Source organism: Schistocerca piceifrons, chromosome 6, assembly GCF_021461385.2.
Source record: "Schistocerca piceifrons isolate TAMUIC-IGC-003096 chromosome 6, iqSchPice1.1, whole genome shotgun sequence".
NCBI lineage: Eukaryota > Metazoa > Arthropoda > Insecta > Orthoptera > Acrididae > Schistocerca > Schistocerca piceifrons.
In genome coordinates, this window is record NC_060143.1 from 401811647 (window position 1) to 401832344 (window position 20698).

Sequence of the window (20698 nt, forward strand, 5' to 3'; positions counted from 1 at the left end):
AGATCAGGATATATCAAACGAACAATTGAGGACGCAAGTGATACTGTGAAATAAATGGGCTGGCTGGGGAAGTCGTGACGTGACACATTATGCCTGTCACGAAACTGGTGATTAATAAAAAGAAGCTACTTGAATCGAATCTTAACAGCTGAGAACTGAAACTTGACTGTGTCGTCTCCCCTGTTTGAAAAGCAATGTTGCAGCCATGCCAGCTGGACTGCAGAATTTGTAAGTCCAGTTTAAGCAGGTCCCAACTTCTGAGGAGAACATCTTTTCAACCTTGAAATTTCACACTTTTTCACTCTCATCGGGCAGAAAATGGCATGTCTCTTTTTCGACTCATGGGCTTTGGATACGTATGTGAACATTTTAGCATGCTCTAGTTTTTGGACACTACTGTAATCGAGAAACTTCATCGTAGATGACCACAGCTGTTTATTTTTATGCTAACTACTACCGGTTTCGATCAGCAGACCATACTAAGCGGGAAAGCAAAGTGTAACCAGCTTGCCACTACATATTTGACGTGAAGTAATCTCCAACAGACACAGATATGTAGGAAACGCACAAAAGACGATCATACGTTTGGTAAGAGTCACAGATGTGTAGGAGTCACACAAAAGTCGTTCATACATTTCGTGATCGTCTTGTGTGCGTCACCTACATATCTGTGTCTTTGAGATTATTGTAACAGGAATTAAATTGAATTTTTTTTTTAAATTTTGTAGTGACAAGCTGGTTACGCTTTGCTTCGGCTTGATAATGGTCTGCTGATCGAAATCGGTAGCACTGAGCACAAAAATACATAATAATAAACTGCCGATTGTCATCTACAATGAAGTTTACAAATTATTTGACAGCCGTTAAGCCCAACCTCATAACAAATCTACTATAATCGTTCTACCGCGTGAAACTGAAACTTGCGTTGGCAATCCTTGACGGGTCTTCTTTGCCCACAGCCAAACGGTTAAAATACGTGCTAAAGGAGAAAAGATCTGTCCTTGTGGTGATTGGGAACAGATACACTGTGGTGACGAAGGTCGTGGGATACCTCCTAGTATTTGTGTAGGACTTCCTTTCGCCCACTGTATTGCAGCAGTTCAACATGGCACGGTCTCAATACGTCGTTGGAAGTCCGCTGCAGAAACAGTGAGCTATGCTGCCTCTACAGACGTCCATAATCGCGAAAATGTTTCCAGTAAAGGATGTTGTGCGTCAACTGACCTCTCGGTTGTGTCCCATAAATGTTCAGAGGGATTCATGTCGGGCCCGAATTGTCCAGAACGTTTTTCAAACCAACAACGAGCAAATGTGGCCCAGTGTCATAACATCGTTGTTTGTGAACATAAAGTTAGTGAATGGCTGCAGGTGGCCTCCACGTAGTCGACCATAACCATTTACAGTCAATGATCAGTTCAGTTGGACCAGAGGGCCCAGTCCATTCCATGTAAACACAGCCCACACCATTCTGGATCCAACACCAACTTGCACAGTGCCTTGTTAACGACTTTGGCTCATGGTTTCGTGGGCTCTGCACCACACTCGAGTCCTATCATCAGCTCTTACCAAACGAAATCGGGACTCATCTGGCCAGGCCATGGTTTTCCATTTGTCTAGGGTCCAACCGATATGGTCACGAGCCCAGGAGAGGCGCTGCAGGCGATGTCGTGTTGTTATCAAAGGCCCTAGGTGTGTCTTACGCTGCCACAGCCCTTTAACGCCATATTTCGCCGCACTGTATTAACGGATACGTTAGTCATACGTTCAACCTTGATTTCTCCGGTTATTTCACGCAGTGTTGCATGTCTGTTAGCACTGACAACCCTACGTAAAAGCCATTGTTCTGTCGTTAAGTGAACGCCGTAGGCTACTGCGTTGGCTGTGGTGAGAGGTAATACCTGAAATTTGGTATTCTCGACACACTCTTGACACTATCAGTCTCGGAATACTGAATTCCCTAACGATTTCCGAAACTGAATATACCATGCGTCTTGCTCCAAGTACCATTCCGTGGTCCTAGTGCCACCGTAATCACGGCGGAATACGTGTAACAAGAAGTACCTGACTACAAATGACAGCTCTGCTACTGTTGCGTGGCAGGGACACATGGGCCCCTGTTGTGCGATGGAGTCCAAGCGTGAGAGCTACACCTCCAAGGTGTCGAGTGGTCGGACATTGTCCTGACTTCATGATGATGTCCTTGCAGTCGGCTGGGACGGTGTCTTCCTGACGCATTTGCTATTTATTGGTCGCGAAGCAGGTGGGGCCATCTGGTTGCGTTAAGTTGTTGCACCCGGTGACCCAGTGCTCGTAGGAGCGGATTTGTGGATTGAGCGGACTTCTCATAGAAGAGCCGTGCAGCCTGGCCGAACCTATCACAGACAGTAGGTATGTTTGAGACCCGGTTGAGGTCGACTGACGAGAAGTCCCGAGGCAGGTGTGTGCAGCGCCAGCCGCAGGATCCGGTTCTGGAGCCTTCGTAGTCGTCCGGCGTGGGTCGCTGCAGCATTGCCCCAAATCACAGCGGCGTAGTCAATGCACGGGCGTATAAGAATGATGTAAAGCGCAACACCCAATTCAGGTGGTAGCGGATTTAGGAAGGGGTATAGCTGTTTCATTCTACCCCTGACCTTTTTGACGACATCGTCAACATGCTGTCGCCATGTGAGTCCTCTGTCCAGCGTCACACCCAGGTACTTAGCTGTAGGGCCCCAAAGTACGGCGGTTCCCCGGATGATGATCTGCGGGAGGTCGGCTGGGACATGCTTCTTTGTGATGAGTAGGGCTTGCGTCTTAGCCCCATTGAAGCTAAGGCTCCACCTTCTCGTCCACTGACTGTGTCAGCTGCTGCCTGCATGCGGCGCTGGAGCAGAGCTGCATCCATACTCCGTGTGTACAGCGCCGTATCGTCTGCATAGAGTGCGAGGTGGACCCTGTCCATCCGGGGCATGTCCGCAGTGTAGAGGATGTAGAGTGTGCGGCCAAGGACGGAGCCTTGGGGAACTCCGGCCCTGCCCAGACGACGCGTCGACAGGTCGTCCGTGCGTACATGGAAGCTTCTGTCGGCGAGGTAGGATTTCAAGAGACGGACATTCGGCAGGGACGCGCCGAGGCCCAGGAGTTTGTAAAGAAGCCCCTCATGCCATATAGAATCGAACGCGCGCGGGACATCCAGGAAGATAGCTCCAAAGTACTCCCGATGCTCGATGGCATCAAGGGCCTCTTCAACGAGATGTTGTCGCGTGGCCTGGGCGAAAACCACATTGTTCGTCCGGTAGGAGATGTTCGTCCCGGATGCGGCACAGGAGGCGTCGGAGATATAGTCGCGCAAAGACCTTGCTGACCGCTGGCAGCAAAAAATGACAGCTCTGCCAATGCACTGCCCTTTTATACCTTTTATACGCGTTACTATCGCCATCTGTACATGTACATATCGCTATCCCATGACTTTTGACAAAACAGTATATAATGCTGTCAAGCGGTTCTAGGCGCTCAGTCCGGAGCCGCGCGGCTGCTACGGTTGCAGGTTCGAATCCTGCCTCGGGCATGGATGTGTGTGATGTCCTTAGGTTAGTTAGGTTTAAGTAGTTCTAAGTTCTAGGGGACTGATGACCACAGATGTTAAGTCCCATAGTGCTCAGAGCCATTTGAACCATTTTTTTAATGCTGTCACGTTCACCTTGGGCTGTAGTTTCTCATAGGAATCCGCGTTCCTCGGTGTCGACATTATTCCTTACAGCACCTCGAAAGATACTGTATGAAGAAGCGACTATTTGGGCGAACAGCGTCAAAACGGCCGCAGTGTCATGGAAACGCTGTAATTTTTCATAAACGACTAAACAAACCGAAACTAAGAAGCGCTTGTGAATCCAAAGTGTTTCCCTTGGCATTCAGTAATTTCAAATGTGTAGTAAAGAAAGACCATGAGGACACTGAAATGATAATTCAGCGTGCAAAGAGAGATAAACGTCAAATAGCTGCGGGGGATTGGGAGGCTGTAGTATAAGAGCAAATAGAAGAACAATTTGCGGTAGAATAATGGAATAATGGGCTAGGTACCAGCAATGAGACAGAAGAAAGAGTAATCGAGTTGTAAAATAAATTCAGCTAGTATAGTGAATAGACTGTTCCAAAATCACAGTGAATACACTGTTCCAAAATCACAATGGGATGAAGTATGCTTGTAAACGGCCTGGAGACACTGAAAAATCCCACTTGGGCTACATTACGCTGAGACAGAGACTCCAAAATCAGATAGCGCATTATAAGAAGTACACAGGAGCAGATATACATTCAGATTACAATTTAGTAATGGTGATGAGCAGGCTGAATTTTAAGAGAATTATCCAGAAGAATAAATGTGGAAGTAAGTGGGATAAAGAAGTTCTGAGCACAGATGAGGTGCTTTTGAAGCGTTCTATGACTGTAAATAATGCTAATTAATACCAGAGTAGACATCTCTAAAAAGAGGAATAACAGAAGTTAGATGGGTAAACGTAGGTGCAAAGAAAATAACTACCAAGAAGCTTTGGGTAGCAGAAGAAACCCTTCAAGTGATCGACAAAAGAAGGAAACAGAAAAATGTTTAGGAGAAGACAGGAATGCTGCAATTTAAAACACTAAGGAATGAAATAAATAGGAAGTGCATGGAAGCTAAAGCGGAATGATCACAGGAAAAATGTGTAGAAATCGAAAGAGGAATGATCGTCGGAAGAACAGGTTTAGCATACAGTTAGTCAAAACAGCCTTCGATGAATCAAAAGCAAAGGCGGAAACATTAAGAGGCCATCCTAGCGCAAGACTGGAAATGGTCAAACATTAATGCACGATTACAGACAGCACTCAGTACCGCCGAGCCTTGGTTGGTACGACGGCGTGTTAAAGCAAACGTCGACAGGTGCGAGGCTGTTCTGTTCGCACGCAAACCAAAACACTTGCACAAACACCAAAACTGCAGAAAAATAACACTGCACATACACCCAATACGTTTTTGTAAGAAAGTCACATACCTTGGTATCTGGGTGGGCAGAAACTCATATGGGGGGACCACATAGAATACGTAACCAACGGAGCAAACGCGACGCTCAAGCAGCGTTACCCCTTGCCCATCAGACAAAGCAGGCTCAATCGGAGGGTGTCGAGCTCCATGTACACGACACTAAGTAGACCATTACACCAATGATGACGTATGCGACTCCAGTTTGGGGATACGCAGCTCCAACACGTCTGCGCCACCCGGAGATCATACAGAACAAAGTGCTCAGTATCGTAAGCAATGCTCCACGATACACACACACACACATTGCAGACCTTTACGGAGAATACCGCCTTGAGATTCTCAAGGAGGTATTCAAAAAACTTGCCACTCGATCGTACAAGAAAATGAGATACTCGAACAATCCTTTCATCCTTAACTTGAGAACCTACGATCACAACCACAGGTGGAAAAACACTACTACAATTAACCGCCTATGGATAACAGAAACACACAAAGAAGAGAAATACTGGTGAACCCCTATAGCACAGTGAAATTAACTAGCACCATCAGATATAAACTAGCCGACCAACCAGCAACGCAGGGAAGCCGTATTGCACACTAAATGTCAACAAACTCAACCAAAATCCTTACACAATGATCAATTGATGACCAATCGACCACATATATAGCAACCTTGCCATGTTACAGGTAGAGACGCTGTAGCTGGCCCAGGAGACTTCGCAGGCGTCCAGCCCAGCAGTACCCCTCCTCGAAAGGACTGACACTCTTTACGACGACCTAACTTATGACAACGGTACCGAACATTGTGCGATACCCAAAACTAACAACAACCCTACTGTTGCATAATCTGTTGCAGATAGCAAGAAAGCACTACTGCCCTTACTATCCGACCAGACTATCGCGGAGGTTTTTTTCCCTTGGCGCCTGCCCTGACACGTTTTTTCCTCTGCCCTACAAACCTCTACTCTTCGTTCGCTTTTCGCCCAGTACCTATCTCCTCGATGCGATCATGGTAGTGGGTATTCCTGCCCAGACGCACGGGTAACATCCCGACCCCATATCCCGTGAAGTCCTCGACTAGTAACTAACATATATGGAGATGACAATAGATTATTTGTTATGGTCACACGTCGGTGTAGGCGCAGAGGGGTTCCACCTCCAAGGCAGAGAAATTCCGATGTTAAACGCATGGAAAGAGGAGACAGGTGGAAGAATATATTGATGGCCTCTATGAGTGGGAGAAATTGCTTGCTGAAATGACAGACGAAGGAATGTCACTCAATATGAAATTTATAGGGAATCGAGTATTACAGTTTAACAGAGCTTTGGAAGACGTAAGATCACATTCCTTCGGAATTTGTAAAAGCACTGGGGGAAGTGGCAATCAAACGTGGTTTATAGAATCTATGAGACTCGGATGATACCATCAGAATTTCGGAAAAGTATCATGCATACAATCCTGGATAGTGGAAAAGCAGATAAGTGCAAATACTGTCGTACAAACAGCTGCCGGCCAGGGTGGCCGAGCGGTTCTAGGCGCTACAGTCTGGAACCGCGCGACCACTACGGTCGCAGGTTCGAATCCTGCCTCGAGCGTGGATGTGTGTGAAGTCCTTAGGTCAGTTAGGTTTAAGTAGTTCTAAGTTCTAGGGGACTGATGACCTCAGAAGTTAAGTCCCATAGCGCTCAGAGCCATTTGAACCATTTTGAACAAACAGCTTAAAAGCTCATGCACCAAAGTTGCTAGTAAGAATAATATTCTAAAGAATGTAAAAGATAATTGACAATCCGCTAGATGACCACCATTTTCGATTTAGAAAAGGTAAATTGGCCAGCGAGGCATTTGTGAGATTGAAATTATTAATCGAAACAACGCTTAAGGAAAACAGTTACTCGGTCATAGGACTCGCGGATTAACAAAAGTGTTTGACAATGTAAAACGATGCAAGGCGTTCGAAATTCTGAGTAAAATTGGAGTAAGCATAGGTACGACTATATTCAGAATGTACAATAACGAATGGAGAACAAGAACGAAATGCTCGGATTAAAAAGGGGTATAAGCCAACAAGGAAGCAGTCTTTCACCACTACTGATCAATCCATCCTTCGAGGAAGAATGATGCTAATAAAAGAAAGCTTCAGGAGTGGAATTAAAATTCAGGATGGAAGGATATCTATGATATGTTTCCTTGGTGACATTGTACCCTTAGTGAAAATGGAGAAGAATTACAGGACGTGCTGAATGGAATGAATAGTCTAATGATAAAGAACATGAGCTGAGGGTAAACCGACGACAGACGAAAATAATAAGTAGCAGAAATGACATTAGCTGAAAACTTAACATAAAAATAAGTGACTGAAAAGTAGGTGAAGTGAATTTTACTATCAAGCAACACAAGTAAGACAAAGTAAGGAGGACGTAAAAATCTGGATAGCGCAGGCGAAGAGGGCATTCCTGGCCAAAGACAGTCTACTGGTACGAAAAATCGACCTTTATTTGAGGAACAAATATCTAAGAACACATTTTTGGAGCACAGCCTTGGATGGTAGTCGTACGTGAACTGTGGGAAAACCGGGAAAGACGAGAATCGAAGTTTGAGATGTTGTGCTATACCAGGTGAACTGATAAAAAATGAGGAGGTTTTTCACAGAATTGGCGAGGAAAGGAATAGCTAGAAAACACTGACAAGAAGAAGGGACAGGGAGATATGACATCTGCTAAGACACCAGGGAATAATTTCCATGGTTCTAGAGGGAGCTGCAGAGAGTAAAAACAGTGGGAAGACAGAGACTGAAATTATTGAACAATAAAATTAGGACGTAGGAAATGAAGAGGTAAGCCGAGTACAGCACGCCAACTAGGCAACTGAGCACCAAACAATGAAAAGCTTCTTGCCTCACTATAGCGAGGTAAAAATTTAATAAGGCTCAATAAGAAAGTAAACAGTTATCATCACACTCTCTCGTATTGTTTAGTGGATTTTTTGAGATGGAAGATAAGAAGCAGGTAGGTGAAATTTAACTTGGGTCTACGTCTTGGTAACAGGAAACTAAACCCTGTCTCAGCGAGAAAAGTTGCGGCCCGCAGTCTTTTAATGAAATGAGAAGAACCAAAGTAATGGAATCAGTAATATATTAAGATATTATGTCGAACTATATACATTTCTGTATGGTTTATCGGTTTACGGAAATTCCAAGGACGCGAAGGGAATTAATACATTATGCAATTTGTGGCGAATCGAAGATGTTCAAATGGCTCTGAGCACTATGGGACTTAACTTCTGCGGTCATCAGTCCCCTAGAACTTAGAACAGCTTAAACCTAACTAACCTAAGGACATCACACACATCCACGCCCGAGGCAGGATTCGAACCTGCGACCGTAGCGGTCGCGCGGTTCCAGACTGTAGCGCCTAGAACCGCTCGTCCACTCCGGCCGGCAATCGAGGATGTAGAACTTTCTGTGACATAATACTCGCTAGAAAACATGAAGCACGTTCGGCTACAAACCTGCAGATAAATCGATAACTTGAAGAGGAAGACGGCACGACTTGAAATTTCTGAGATATGTTCAGTGCTATAACCGCCTGGGGAAACTCAGTTTAGACTTTCGCTGAGAACTCACCCTGTGTAGAGAGGTTGATCGACTTCGTCCACTTTTCTACCGAGTTTGGTGGCGGAAGAGGCGTCCCAGTCGATGGAGAGTTCCAGGACTGCTTCCGTGTCTTGGTCGGAGGCAGTGATTTGTGCTATGACCTTACCTTTCTCAGGTACCTCGGTCACATTAGTAATGGAGGGCTCCTGTAACAATCAAAGAACAGCCACGTCAGTTTCGCTTAATTCAGGTACTCTAAAAAGCTCTGAAACACCGAACAGTCAAAAGTAACAGGAAAACTAAAAAGTAAGTAATTCATAAAGTACACTGGTGTGTAAAACTTAAGAACTAAATTAACTTTCGCTTGTTCTGTCACTTCCAAATAACATAGCTCTATGAAACTTTGACCATACTCAGAAAGAACTGGTACAGTATAATACAGAAGGTAGTTCAAAGAAATACGAAATGACGCGAACAGAAAATATACTTGTATTCAGCGACAGTAATTACACTGTCCGCCCCCGGTAGCTGATTTATCCTCTAAATTAAATTACGTGGCGCAAGCCCTGCCAGTGCCGAGGGAAGTGGCGAACAGGATTTTGGCTGCTTTTGGCCACTTCGTCAGCCGCGGCCACATCTTCAAAGTCAAGTACCAAACGTTGACTCTACCGACTGACAAAGTGGATTGAATCTCACAGACGTGTACAATGAAGCACAAGCATTGTACGTCTGTAAAACATATAAACTGTGGAAGCGCTCAGTCAATAGTGTAGCCGCATTTCTATTAAATGAAATAACACTGGCCAGCCAGGACGCCCCAATAGACGTTCACCACATTCCAAATGAACTTTACCACCTAAAAAATTTCTTCGTAGACATTAGACTGGGAACACCCGAGAAAGATATCATCAAAGTCAAGAAAATATACCAAAACTTAATGAACTTTCAGACGAAAAACATCATAGAACAAAAATACGTCGGTCACTCATGGCATGATATCTGGAGAAATATACACCACCCGCATTTATCAATAAAAGTGCGGTCATTGTGGTACTATTCTGTGAATAGGAAATTTCCAACGAACTCCAGACTACATTCCATTCGTCTGGCTGATTCCCCTTTGTGTACCACTTGCAACCTAATTGACACAAATGAACATCAATTTGTCTGTGGAAATGCAAATAATATATGGTTGTCAATAAAAAAAAATTAGCAGCTATGCAGAGAAAATCGCCGTATTTGATAATGCCAACGTGCCTTTTATACCCGGAAGAAGAACTATACCCCACATGGAAGAAAAATGCCGTCAGCTGGTTGAAGGGACACGCGGTATTTTACCTGCTGTCCAGTGAAGAAAGGAGCGAAGGAGATTTTTGGACGAACATCTCCGACCAGCATCACGAGCTACTACGCATGAATAATTATTATGATACATACGCCAACTTCCTCAAAAGAACAGTCATGTGAACTCCATTTTCGATGATGCGATTGAGAACATGAAGAAACGAGAGACAATTTGATCTTTGAAAAACAAATGCAATCAAGCGACGAACATCACTATCTGGTTTAGACTTGGATTTTTTCTAAAATGTCAAGGAACTTGTAATTAATTTTAGTTTGTTTTATTACTTTTAAATGTCAGTTGAATATTATGTACCACTGTGGAATGTTATGACCAATGAAATTAAAAAAAAGTGGTCAGCGCGACTGAATGTCAATCGTAGGGGCCCGGGTTCGATTCCCGGCTGGGTATGAGATTTTTCTCCACTCACGGACTGGGTGTTGTGTTGTGCTAATCATCATCATTTCATCTCCATCGACATGCAAGTCGCCGAAGTGGCGTCAAATCGAAAGACTTGCACCCGGGGAACGGTCTACCCGACGGGGGTGGGGGTGGGGAGGGGGTCCTAGTCACACGACATTTACATATTTATCTGTCACACTGAAGTCACCGCGATTTGTAATGATCCCCTGGACATAACAAAAGGCGGGAAATCTTTCTCAACAGCGTGTGTGATCACCACGGAAGGCAACGCATACTCTACACGTGCAAACATTGGGGCCACAAGGCTGATAAGGTGTTCTTGTCCTAGGGCGTTCCATTCTTCCACCAGCACGATTGACAACTGTTGGACAGCCGTTGGTGTATGTGAGCGTACTGCAATACTTCACAATGCATGTCATACGGGCTCTCGATGGGTTTTACGCCGAAGCTAACGGGCAGACCAGTCAATTTGCCGAATGTCCTCTCCTTCCAAGGGCTTCTCCGCTTGCGCTGTTCGATGAGCTAGCGCACTTGTGCTGTGTCAAAAGCACGGATTTCGTTCGCCATTACAACTGCTGAACATCCGATTCGGTAAATCTTCGTTGATCCATTATGGACCGTGGGACAACGGCTGGCATGCATTTCTTGACGCATCAATTTACCAACAGCCGTATGTATTGTAGAAATTTATTTTATAAACTTCTTATGTGCTACCAGTTTCGGCATTACATTGACGCCATCTTCAGGCCCCACACGTCATATTCGTAAAATCGCTATACACGGAAGGAGCCATATAACTGGATCCGTGTCGCCTGGCCACCAAGAGCTGTTGCATAACGATTTGATTCACGGATCCAGTTACACTCCTGGAAATTGAAATAAGAACACCGTGAATTCATTGTCCCAGGAAGGGGAAACTTTATTGACACATTCCTGGGGTCAGATACATCACATGATCACACTGACAGAACCACAGGCACATAGACACAAGCAACAGAGCATGCACAATGTCGGCACTAGTACAGTGTATATCCACCTTTCGCAGCAATGCAGGCTGCTATTCTCCCATGGAGACGATCGTAGAGATGCTGGATGTAGTCCTGTGGAACGGCTTGCCATGCCATTTCCACCTGGCGCCTCAGTTGGACCAGCGTTCGTGCTGGACGTGCAGACCGCGTGAGACGACGCTTCATCCAGTCCCAAACATGCTCAATGGGGGACAGATCCGGAGATCTTGCTGGCCAGGGTAGTTGACTTACACCTTCTAGAGCACGTTGGGTGGCACGGGATACATGCGGACGTGGATTGTCCTGTTGGAACAGCAAGTTCCCTTGCCGGTCTAGGAATGGTAGAACGATGGGTTCGATGACGGTTTGGATGTACCGTCCACTATTCAGTGTCCCCTCGACGATCACCAGTGGTGTACGGCCAGTGTAGGAGATCGCTCCCCACACCATGATGCCGGGTGTTGGCCCTGTGTGCCTCGGTCGTATGCAGTTCTGATTGTGCCGCTCACCTGCACGGCGCCAAACACGCATACGACCATCATTGGCACCAAGGCAGAAGCGACTCTCATCGCTGAAGACGACACGTCTCCATTCGTCCCTCCATTCACGCCTGTCGCGACACCACTGGAGGCGGGCTGCACGATGTTGGGGCGTGAGCGGAAGACGGCCTAACGGTGTGCGCGACCGTAGCCCAGCTTCATGGAGACGGTTGCGAATGGTCCTCGCCGATACCCCAGGAGCAACAGTGTCCCTAATTTACTGGGAAGTGGCGGTGCGGTTCCCTACGGCACTGCGTAGGATCCTACGGTCTTGGCGTGCATCCGTGCGTCGCTGCGGTCCGGTCCCAGGTCGACGGGCACGTGCACCTTCCGCCGACCACTGGCGACAACATCGATGTACTGTGGAGACCTCACGCCCCACGTGTTGAGCAATTCGGCGGTACGTCCACCCGGCCTCCCGCATGCCCACTATACGCCCTCGCTCAAAGTCCGTCAACTGCACATGCGGTTCACGTCCACGCTGTCGCGGCATGCTACCAGTGTTAAAGACTGCGATGGAGCTCCGTATGCCACGGCAAACTGGCTGACACTGACGGCGGCGGTGCACAAATGCTGCGCAGCTAGCGCCATTCGACGGCCAACACCGCGGTTCCTGGTGTGTCCGCTGTGCCGTGCGTGTGATCATTGCTTGTACAGCCCTCTCGCAGTGTCCGGAGCAAGTATGGTGGGTCTGACACACCGGTGTCAATGTGTTCTTTTTTCCATTTCCAGGAGTGTATATGGCTCCTTCCGTGTATAGCGATTTCACGACTATGACGTGTGGGGCCTGAAGATGGCATCAATGTAATGCCGAAACTGGTAGCACATAAGAAGTTTATAAAATAAATTTCTACAATACATACGGCTATTGGTAAATTATTGCATCAAGAAACCCGGTATATGGCCAATAACACCTGGTGAATACAATAATCATACGTCTGTGTATGGTGTATTAAAAGGCGATATAAGATGTTCTAGATGACCCGAGAGCGCCTTAGAGAAAGCAGGTGGTGAACGCGTGCGGCTTCAGCCATGTAACAACTCGCCATCACAGAGTCCGGAGATGCTGCTTCAGCGACGCGACGCAGCCGGTCGCTATCGACGTTACCCGACGGCCAAAAGGGATACTAATTGAACTTTCAAAAGTTGGCGTGGCGTTGCGTGTTTGTTCATGTAAACGGTTCCCATTCTATGAAGTCAGAAAATAGTTAGTTCCCCATTAGATCTCTTACCGATATTGTTAATCTCGGGGTAGGTCTAGGTCGGATATAGTACGATCCACTGCGTGTTGCATAGAGGCACCACAATTGATATTTAAGGCTTGGGAGTGGTGAAGGAGTTTGGCTGGTGAAGCCAGTGTAGTATTTTGTGCAGTGAGACGGTGTGTCAACTTTATCTTTTAGGCCCCTGTTGATAGACGTAGCTGCGACTGTATTTTTCCTCCCAAGGCCGAGCTGCGGAATATATGTAGGTTCCGGGATTTTGAAGTAGTCGCGTATTAGACACTGCTTTGGCGAAACTGTGTTTTTGGGCGGTCGACTGATTTTCGTCCTGTGGGCAGTTCAGGAGGAAGGAGTGGTTATTTTGCTGTGATAGGTAAGTGTTAGCCGTATTAGAGAGAGAGAATTTCATTTGATGATTTTTTTTAGGGACTCGGTAAAACCTGATATCCTGTTTGTGTTGTATGATTAGTGGTTGCGGCTCACCCAGAGGTAATTGGGTTGCTAGCCGTTTTTGGGAGTGGTTTAGTAGTAAAAGCTTCGAATACATTTTTGGTTGTTGTTTGGATGCCACGACCGTACAGCGGATCTAGAATTTGCTCGTGTATATTAGAACTGTTTCACCTTGATAAGAGAGAGCGCACCAGTAGGCTCAGTTGGTAAGTGACGGGAATAGAAATGAACCATTTACAAGCAATACATAACTGAACAAAAAACTTGGTTAGTAGAAGTGACGAGTCGCCTGATTTAATTTAAGGAACTTTAGTGGGTCGCGTTGTGCTAACGCCTGAAGAGGCCCAATTTCGTTTGAATTGTTAATTAAAGTTAAGACAAAAGAGGCGGTGGCGCCTAGGGTTTTTGCTATGTTTTTGTTTGTTATTGAATTTCCGTTTCTGTGGGGGTGAGGGGGAGGGGTAATCTTTGCTGGCACTCGATCACTTACGAGATTTGAACTAGTATTGGGATACCTAGCCCAAATAAAGACAAATTTTCTTGGGTCAAAAGAAACCTTTACGTGTGGTTACTTACTAGCTATTGATTGTAATTCATTGTGTTGTAATTGCAAGTTCAAGTGTTACCCTAAAAGTGACGTGTTTGAAGGATATTTAATTTCAAAGTGCAAGGGGAACATATTTTGGTTGAAATTGAGTGACGAATAATCTCTGAAAACAGTATTATTACGTAAAGGTGAATCAGTAGAAACTCTTACAAAACGATGAAAGCAAAGATTTAAGTTTCAGAGAAATTACTAGCTTCTTGCATAACATAATCTCTAGTTGGTATTAGGACGTTTTGGTTTCAGTGAAAATAACTTAATTGCGTTGGTACCCGCAAACTACACAAGAGTCCGATACTAATAAAAGCTAAGAAAAGTTATAAGTGAGTGAAAATCAGAACTGAAGTTATTTGAAGTTGTTAGGAAAAGTCAGCGATCATACTCACAAAGTTTTAGTGTATAATCTGTGGAATACATTACGTATCATTATTTACGTAGAAACGTTAGACTACACAGAGAGAAATAGAATTATGGTTTCAATAATCTTTATCCCGATATAAACGCTGTCCAAATACGAGTTTAATATGAATCGGTCTTTGCACTCACTTCATATTTGAGATGAATGTTAAAAGTTATTAAAAGATTACCAGGCGGTTCCAGAGACATCGTTCTGCTTAGAAGGAAGTTGTTGCTTGTGAGGACAATTACAAGCTGGATTTACGATTTAGCTTGACATAATATAAACAGGTATCGTACTGAAATAATTGTGATGTCTTGCTTTGGACGATAGGGAAATAACGTGTTTTGTCACTGTATTCTGCTAGTTTCGTCACTGACGGTAGATACCTATTTTCAGTGTCATTTGGATGTATCGGTGTATCTATTTGTTGTGTAGTAGCATTGCTGTACGACCTCGAATTTTGCGTATAATGAAAATGCTGTTTGTTATAATCTATCATTTGAGTCTGCTGTCTCGTCAGTGTTTATTAACGTTGCAGTTGCTAATCACCAAAGTTTAGAAAACATGGCCACCATCACTTGACTGCGCTTAATTCCTGGATGTTGGTGTGAGTCTTTATCCTAACTAGTCAGATAACTGAAGATGATCGTGAAATATGTGTCTGTAGTGGCATTAACTGGTTCTTTAACTGAAATTTCGTCAGTATTTTTCTGTGGAACGGGCATGGTGCTACTATTCCGCTTTCTACTTCACAATCGCATCACCAACAATCCACTTGGGCGGAATTAGAAGGGTTTAAATATTCCAGATTGATTTGTTACTCAGGTGATATCCAATGAATAGTCCACTTTCGAAGTCACTGAGCTTTCCTGACTGACTCATTGTGGTTACTTCTTTTGTACTGACAATACAATACCCGCTGTCCCCTTTTATACTGGCAGATCTGCCTCTAGTGACATCTAGTGGTCAGTGCCACTTTACGTAATGAAGCTTTTGATCAGGTGATGTGGGCTGCAACTTGAAAGAATCCCAGTGAACTGACCGATGGGAATACGAGGGACATAAATCGTTGTACAGATCTTATGCACCTAGACTAACGCACTAAGAACTGTGATGGGGACCCATGCTGTGAATTTAAGGAACGTTGGCAGTCGACAGTAAAAAATTAAAATAGATATACGAGGTGTCATAATTATAACAGGGGCAGAGATGAGCATTCTCTTCTCCGAACCATTCCAAGAAATCACAGAACAAAAAGCGTCCTTTCTGTGAGTGAATGAGTGGAATAAAAATGATTAGCGCAGTTGGCGCGACGTCAAAACCAGTGAAACCACAGGACCGTTTATAAATGCACTTTAGTGAGTTTGTCGCTGAGCACATCTTTTGGATCGCGGACGACCACATCGGAAAACGATTCTAGAGTATCTTCAGAGCCTTGAATAAATACTATCCCAGAAGGCCGTCATCATGAATTTGTCAGCAGAGGGAGATGCCTTATGTTTGCATGTGGTGACGCTCCAGTGACAGCCTTTCTGTCTTCGGTTGAAAGTGATAAGTCCAGGGTGCGGCAACTGTAATGATCCGTGACAAAAGGCACTCTCCATTGCCCTCAAACTGCTCCAACAGTTCAGTTAAAATGGCACTTCTTTGAATCATGTGGTCTGTTGAGACCATTCATAGAACGCATCTTGAGCACAACTTCGAATATTACATAGTCTCCATAACTGACACATATTTCCAATGATCATTGATAGCTGTAGACCCAAACATCCAGTTGTGATGCATAGGTCCGCACAAATAATAGCATGCGCGCTATTCGCCGTATCGGGAGCAGTGATTGTGATGGGTCATACCTAACGTGGAGCTCATATTCTGCACTTCCTGGCGCTTTAACACACTTTATCCAGCGCGCAGCTGCATGCAACCACACACTGTACACATACGTTTATGGATGTTCACCACGGTTTCTTTATCCGCAATCAAGATTTTAACTGCGTCACGTTGCTTGTAACGAGTTCATGCATAGGCGCCATTATGATGGCTCTGCCATCTGTAGTAATTGTTCAAAATTTCTCACACATGCAGAGGAAACATCAAATTTGAAGTGTCTATTAGGATGTTTCCCTATATACGGATTGCTTCAGCTGCCGCTACTGAGAGATTTTATGCAACCTGCAGCGCCTTCTAATACCACTTATAACAATTTCATATTCTCATGCTCGCTACGTGCCATCTACACTGATAAGCCGAAACATTATGACTACTGCCCACCGTGAGATTGGATGTAAAAAAAAAAAGTAAGCGGAGCAGACTCGGACGGGGATCATCCTAGCGAAGACATGGCCTGCAAATGGGGAAATCCACTGAGATAAGCGACTTTGACAAAGGGCAGATTATTATTACGCAGAGCCTGTGTGAGCACTGCGCGCTGGCTGCACGGCCAGAGTAGTGCTCCTCTGGTCAGAGACGCTGAGCTGAGTGTCTTTGACTGGAAGACTATTTAAGCGCGCCCGGCGTGTCGGTTACTCTCGAGTCCTCCAAGTTTGGTTTCGCGGTGGTGCGACGATACTCTGCGAGATGGCGTGTCACGCGGCTGCCTGTTAGAGATCCTGTATACAGAGAGAGTGGCCATAGGTGAAGTTGCCCGTGATTGGTTGATTAGCTTTGGCGCCATTTTTCTGCCAAGCGTCTCTCGCGCTTCCTATGTTCGCCGTGCTTTTGAGTTGAATTGAAGTTCTGAGGACTTTTGGAAACGATTAAAAGGTATTTGAATTATTGAGAGACTTGTTATGCGTTGTGCATGCATGTTCGATTTAGTTGTATATCGTTTTTAGTATGTAATTAGCGTTTGCGTGCATACTGGTAGCATCACAAGCTTTTCTGCAGCCAATATCTGACAGTCCTTGCTAGAAACGGAAAGTTCCTGTAACTGTTGTGCCATGCTCATTCGACTTTATAGCGTCAAACTTTATTTCGTTCCGAATCAGAACACTAGGCATTATTTTCGTTTCAGTATTATTGCCTGACTGTTGACGCAGGCAAGTTGTGGGCACTTTTTCCGCAGTTGTCGTAGTTGCTGAAACGTTATTCGTAGTAAATAATTGTGGGTACTCCTGAAGACAGTTTTTGATAGGCCTACTTACTGTGGGGTAGAAGGGATACGGTAGTTTTCTTGTTATATTTGGTCGTTATTACAGTAGCCTACATTTAACATTAACTGATTTTTGTAATCTTTTTCGCTTGTTATCTACGAGAGGTATTCAGCATGTATACAGGGTGTTACAAAAAGGTACGGCCAAACTTTCAGGAAAAATTCCTCACACACAAATAAAGAAAAGATGTTATGTGGACATGTGCCCGGAAACGCTTAATTTCCATGTTAGAGCTTATTTTGATTTCGTCGTATGTACTGTACTTCCTCGATTCACCACCGTGATTTCATACGGGATACTCTACCTGTGCTGCTAGAACACGTGCCTTTACAAGTACGACACAACATGTGGTTCATGCACGATGGAGCTCCTGCACATTTCAGTCGAAGTGTTCGTACGCTTCTCAACAACAGATTCGGTGACCGATGGATTGGTAGAGACGGACCAATTCCATGGCCTCCACGCTCTCCTGACCTCAACCCTCTTGATTTTCATTTATGGGGGCATTTGAAAGCTCTTGTCTCTTGTCTACGCAACCCCCTTACCAAGTGTAGAGACTCTTCGTGCTCGTATTGTGGACGGCTGTGATACGATACACCATTCTCCAGGGCTGCATCAGCGCATCAGGGATTCCATGCGACGGAGGGTGGATGCATGTATCCTCGCTAAAGGAGGACATTTTGAACATTTCCTGTAACAAAGTGTTTGCAGTCACGCTGGCACGTTCTGTTGCTGTGTGTTTCCATTCCATGATTAATGTGATTTGAATAGAAGTAATAAAATGAGCTCTAATGTGGAAAGTAAGCGTTTCCGGACACATGTCCACATAACATATTTTCTTTCTTTGTGTGTGAGGAATGTTTCCTGAAAGTTTGGCCGTACCTTTTTGTAACACCCTGTATATAAGACGTCATAAGAAGTACTAATACGTCTCACACTTTTTGCATGTCACAAGTAAACAACTGCTTACGACTTTCATTCATCTGACGTAATACAGGTACGTTAAATCTTTAGTGTTCTGCACTTCCGATACAAAACAAATGCTATACACTATATTTTTTTATTTGCGTTACTTTCACTGGAATATGTCTAGTAAACGAACTTTAAAGGAGATAAATGCAAGTAACGAATAATTTTTGCAGCCACTGTATCAAATTTTTCTGTGCTGTACGTAGTAGGCTACTATGAGTATATTATAGCTGTAAAGAAAGGCATTTAACGAATGATTTCGCCATATTGTCTTGTGCTTTTGATTCGGTGAGTGTGTACTCCACTACTGGCCACTCAAAAGAGTCTCGCCCGCCGTTTGGCAGAAAAATGGCCGCCGTATCGTCCGGTTGGCCACTCTCTCCCTATACAGGCTCTCTACTACCTGTAGAGTGTGAGAGCGAGCGGGCGGTGCTGTGAGGGGCTAGTTGTCCACTGTGAGTGGCCAGAGCCGGCGTAGTCGCTGAGCACGAGTCCGACGAGAGTACTTTACCGCAGTCCGAGGCGCCAGTTTGCACTGGTGTTCACAAACAACGGTCAGCGTTTGTTAGTTTGGTTGGTTTGATAGCTGAAAGACTGTTTAAAGTATTAGTGTATCCCACAGCCTGGTTACAGTAAAAGTAGGAGTCCTAGTTACGCTGTTATATTCAATTCTGCAGCAGGATTGCACTACTTAGCATATATATGTTATGAAACAGCTGGTTGGTCTAAATGATCTGATATTTGTAATTTGCTGACGTTTTAAGGTTCAAGTTTCTTTCGCTGTTACGAACTGTCTGAACTTCAGTTGGCTGTAATTTAGTATGGTGTTCATATTCAAAGAACTACCATGTGCTGTTGTTTTTTTACTGTACTTTAGATATTTTGTGCCTTAAACACAGTTCCTTTTACTCATCTGTTACATAAAGATTATCTGGGTGGATGATCTCTGAATTATTTACAATACTGGTACGGTTAAGTGGACTGAGCCTATTGCTTCTTGTAAACCAAGGAGGTGTTGGTAAATAGCTGTTAATTTCCTGAGTGCGTTTGGCTCTTTTTTTTTTCTTTTTAGCAACTGACAACCTGTTTACACTGCTGTTGATTGGAAATTGTTTCATGAAGTCAAGTGCTCTTGATTGCACTCGTCAAATAATTACACTACTGGCCATTAAAATTGCTACACCAAGAAGAGATGCAGATGATAAACGGGTATTCATTGGACAAATATATTATACTAGAACTGACATGTGATTACATTTTCACGCAATTTGGGTGCACAGATCATCAGTACTCAGAACAACCACCTCTGGCCGTAATAACGGCCTTGATACGCCTGGGCATTGAGTCAAACAGTGCTTGGATGGCGTTTACAGGTACAGCTGCCCATGCAGCTTCAACACGATACCACAGTTCATCAATAGTAGTGGTTGAAATCAAATGGCTCTGAGCACTATGCGACTCAACTTCTGAGGTCATCAGTCGCCTAGAACTTAGAACTAATTAAACCTAACTAACCTAAGGACATCACATGCATCCATGCCCGAGGCCGAATTCGAACCTGCGACCGTAGCGGTCGCGCGGTTCCAGACTGTAGCGCCTAGGTGACTCGGCTCCTCAAGAGTAGTGACTGGCGTATTGTGACAAGCCAGTTGCTCGGCCACCATCGACCATACGTTTTCAATTGGTGAGAGATCTGGAGAATGTGCAGGCCAGGGCAGCAGTCGAACATTTTCTGTATCCAGAAAGGCCCGTACAGGACCTGCAACATGTGGCCGTTCATTATTCTGCTGAAATGTAGGGTTTCACAGGGATCGAATGAAGGGTAGAGCCATGGGTCGTAACACATCTGAAATGTAACGTACACTGTTCAAAGTGCCGTCAATGCGAACAAGAGATGACCGAGACGTGTAACCAATGGCACCCCATACTATCACGCCGAGTGATACGCCAGTATGGCGATGACGAGTACACGCTTCCAATGTGCGTTCACCGCGATG

At 44.9% G+C, this 20698-nt stretch overlaps 1 protein-coding gene across 1 annotated transcript in view; it reads right to left on the reverse strand.

Annotated features, from left to right (window-relative positions):
• Positions 1–20698, reverse strand: part of LOC124803346 (cadherin-23-like) — a 326146-nt gene that overhangs the window by 292363 nt on the left and 13085 nt on the right. Inside the window, exon 3 of the mRNA XM_047264532.1 lies at positions 8623–8798. Within this exon, the coding sequence (XP_047120488.1) occupies positions 8623–8798 (176 nt within the window). The remainder of the gene's footprint in view (positions 1–8622; positions 8799–20698) is intronic.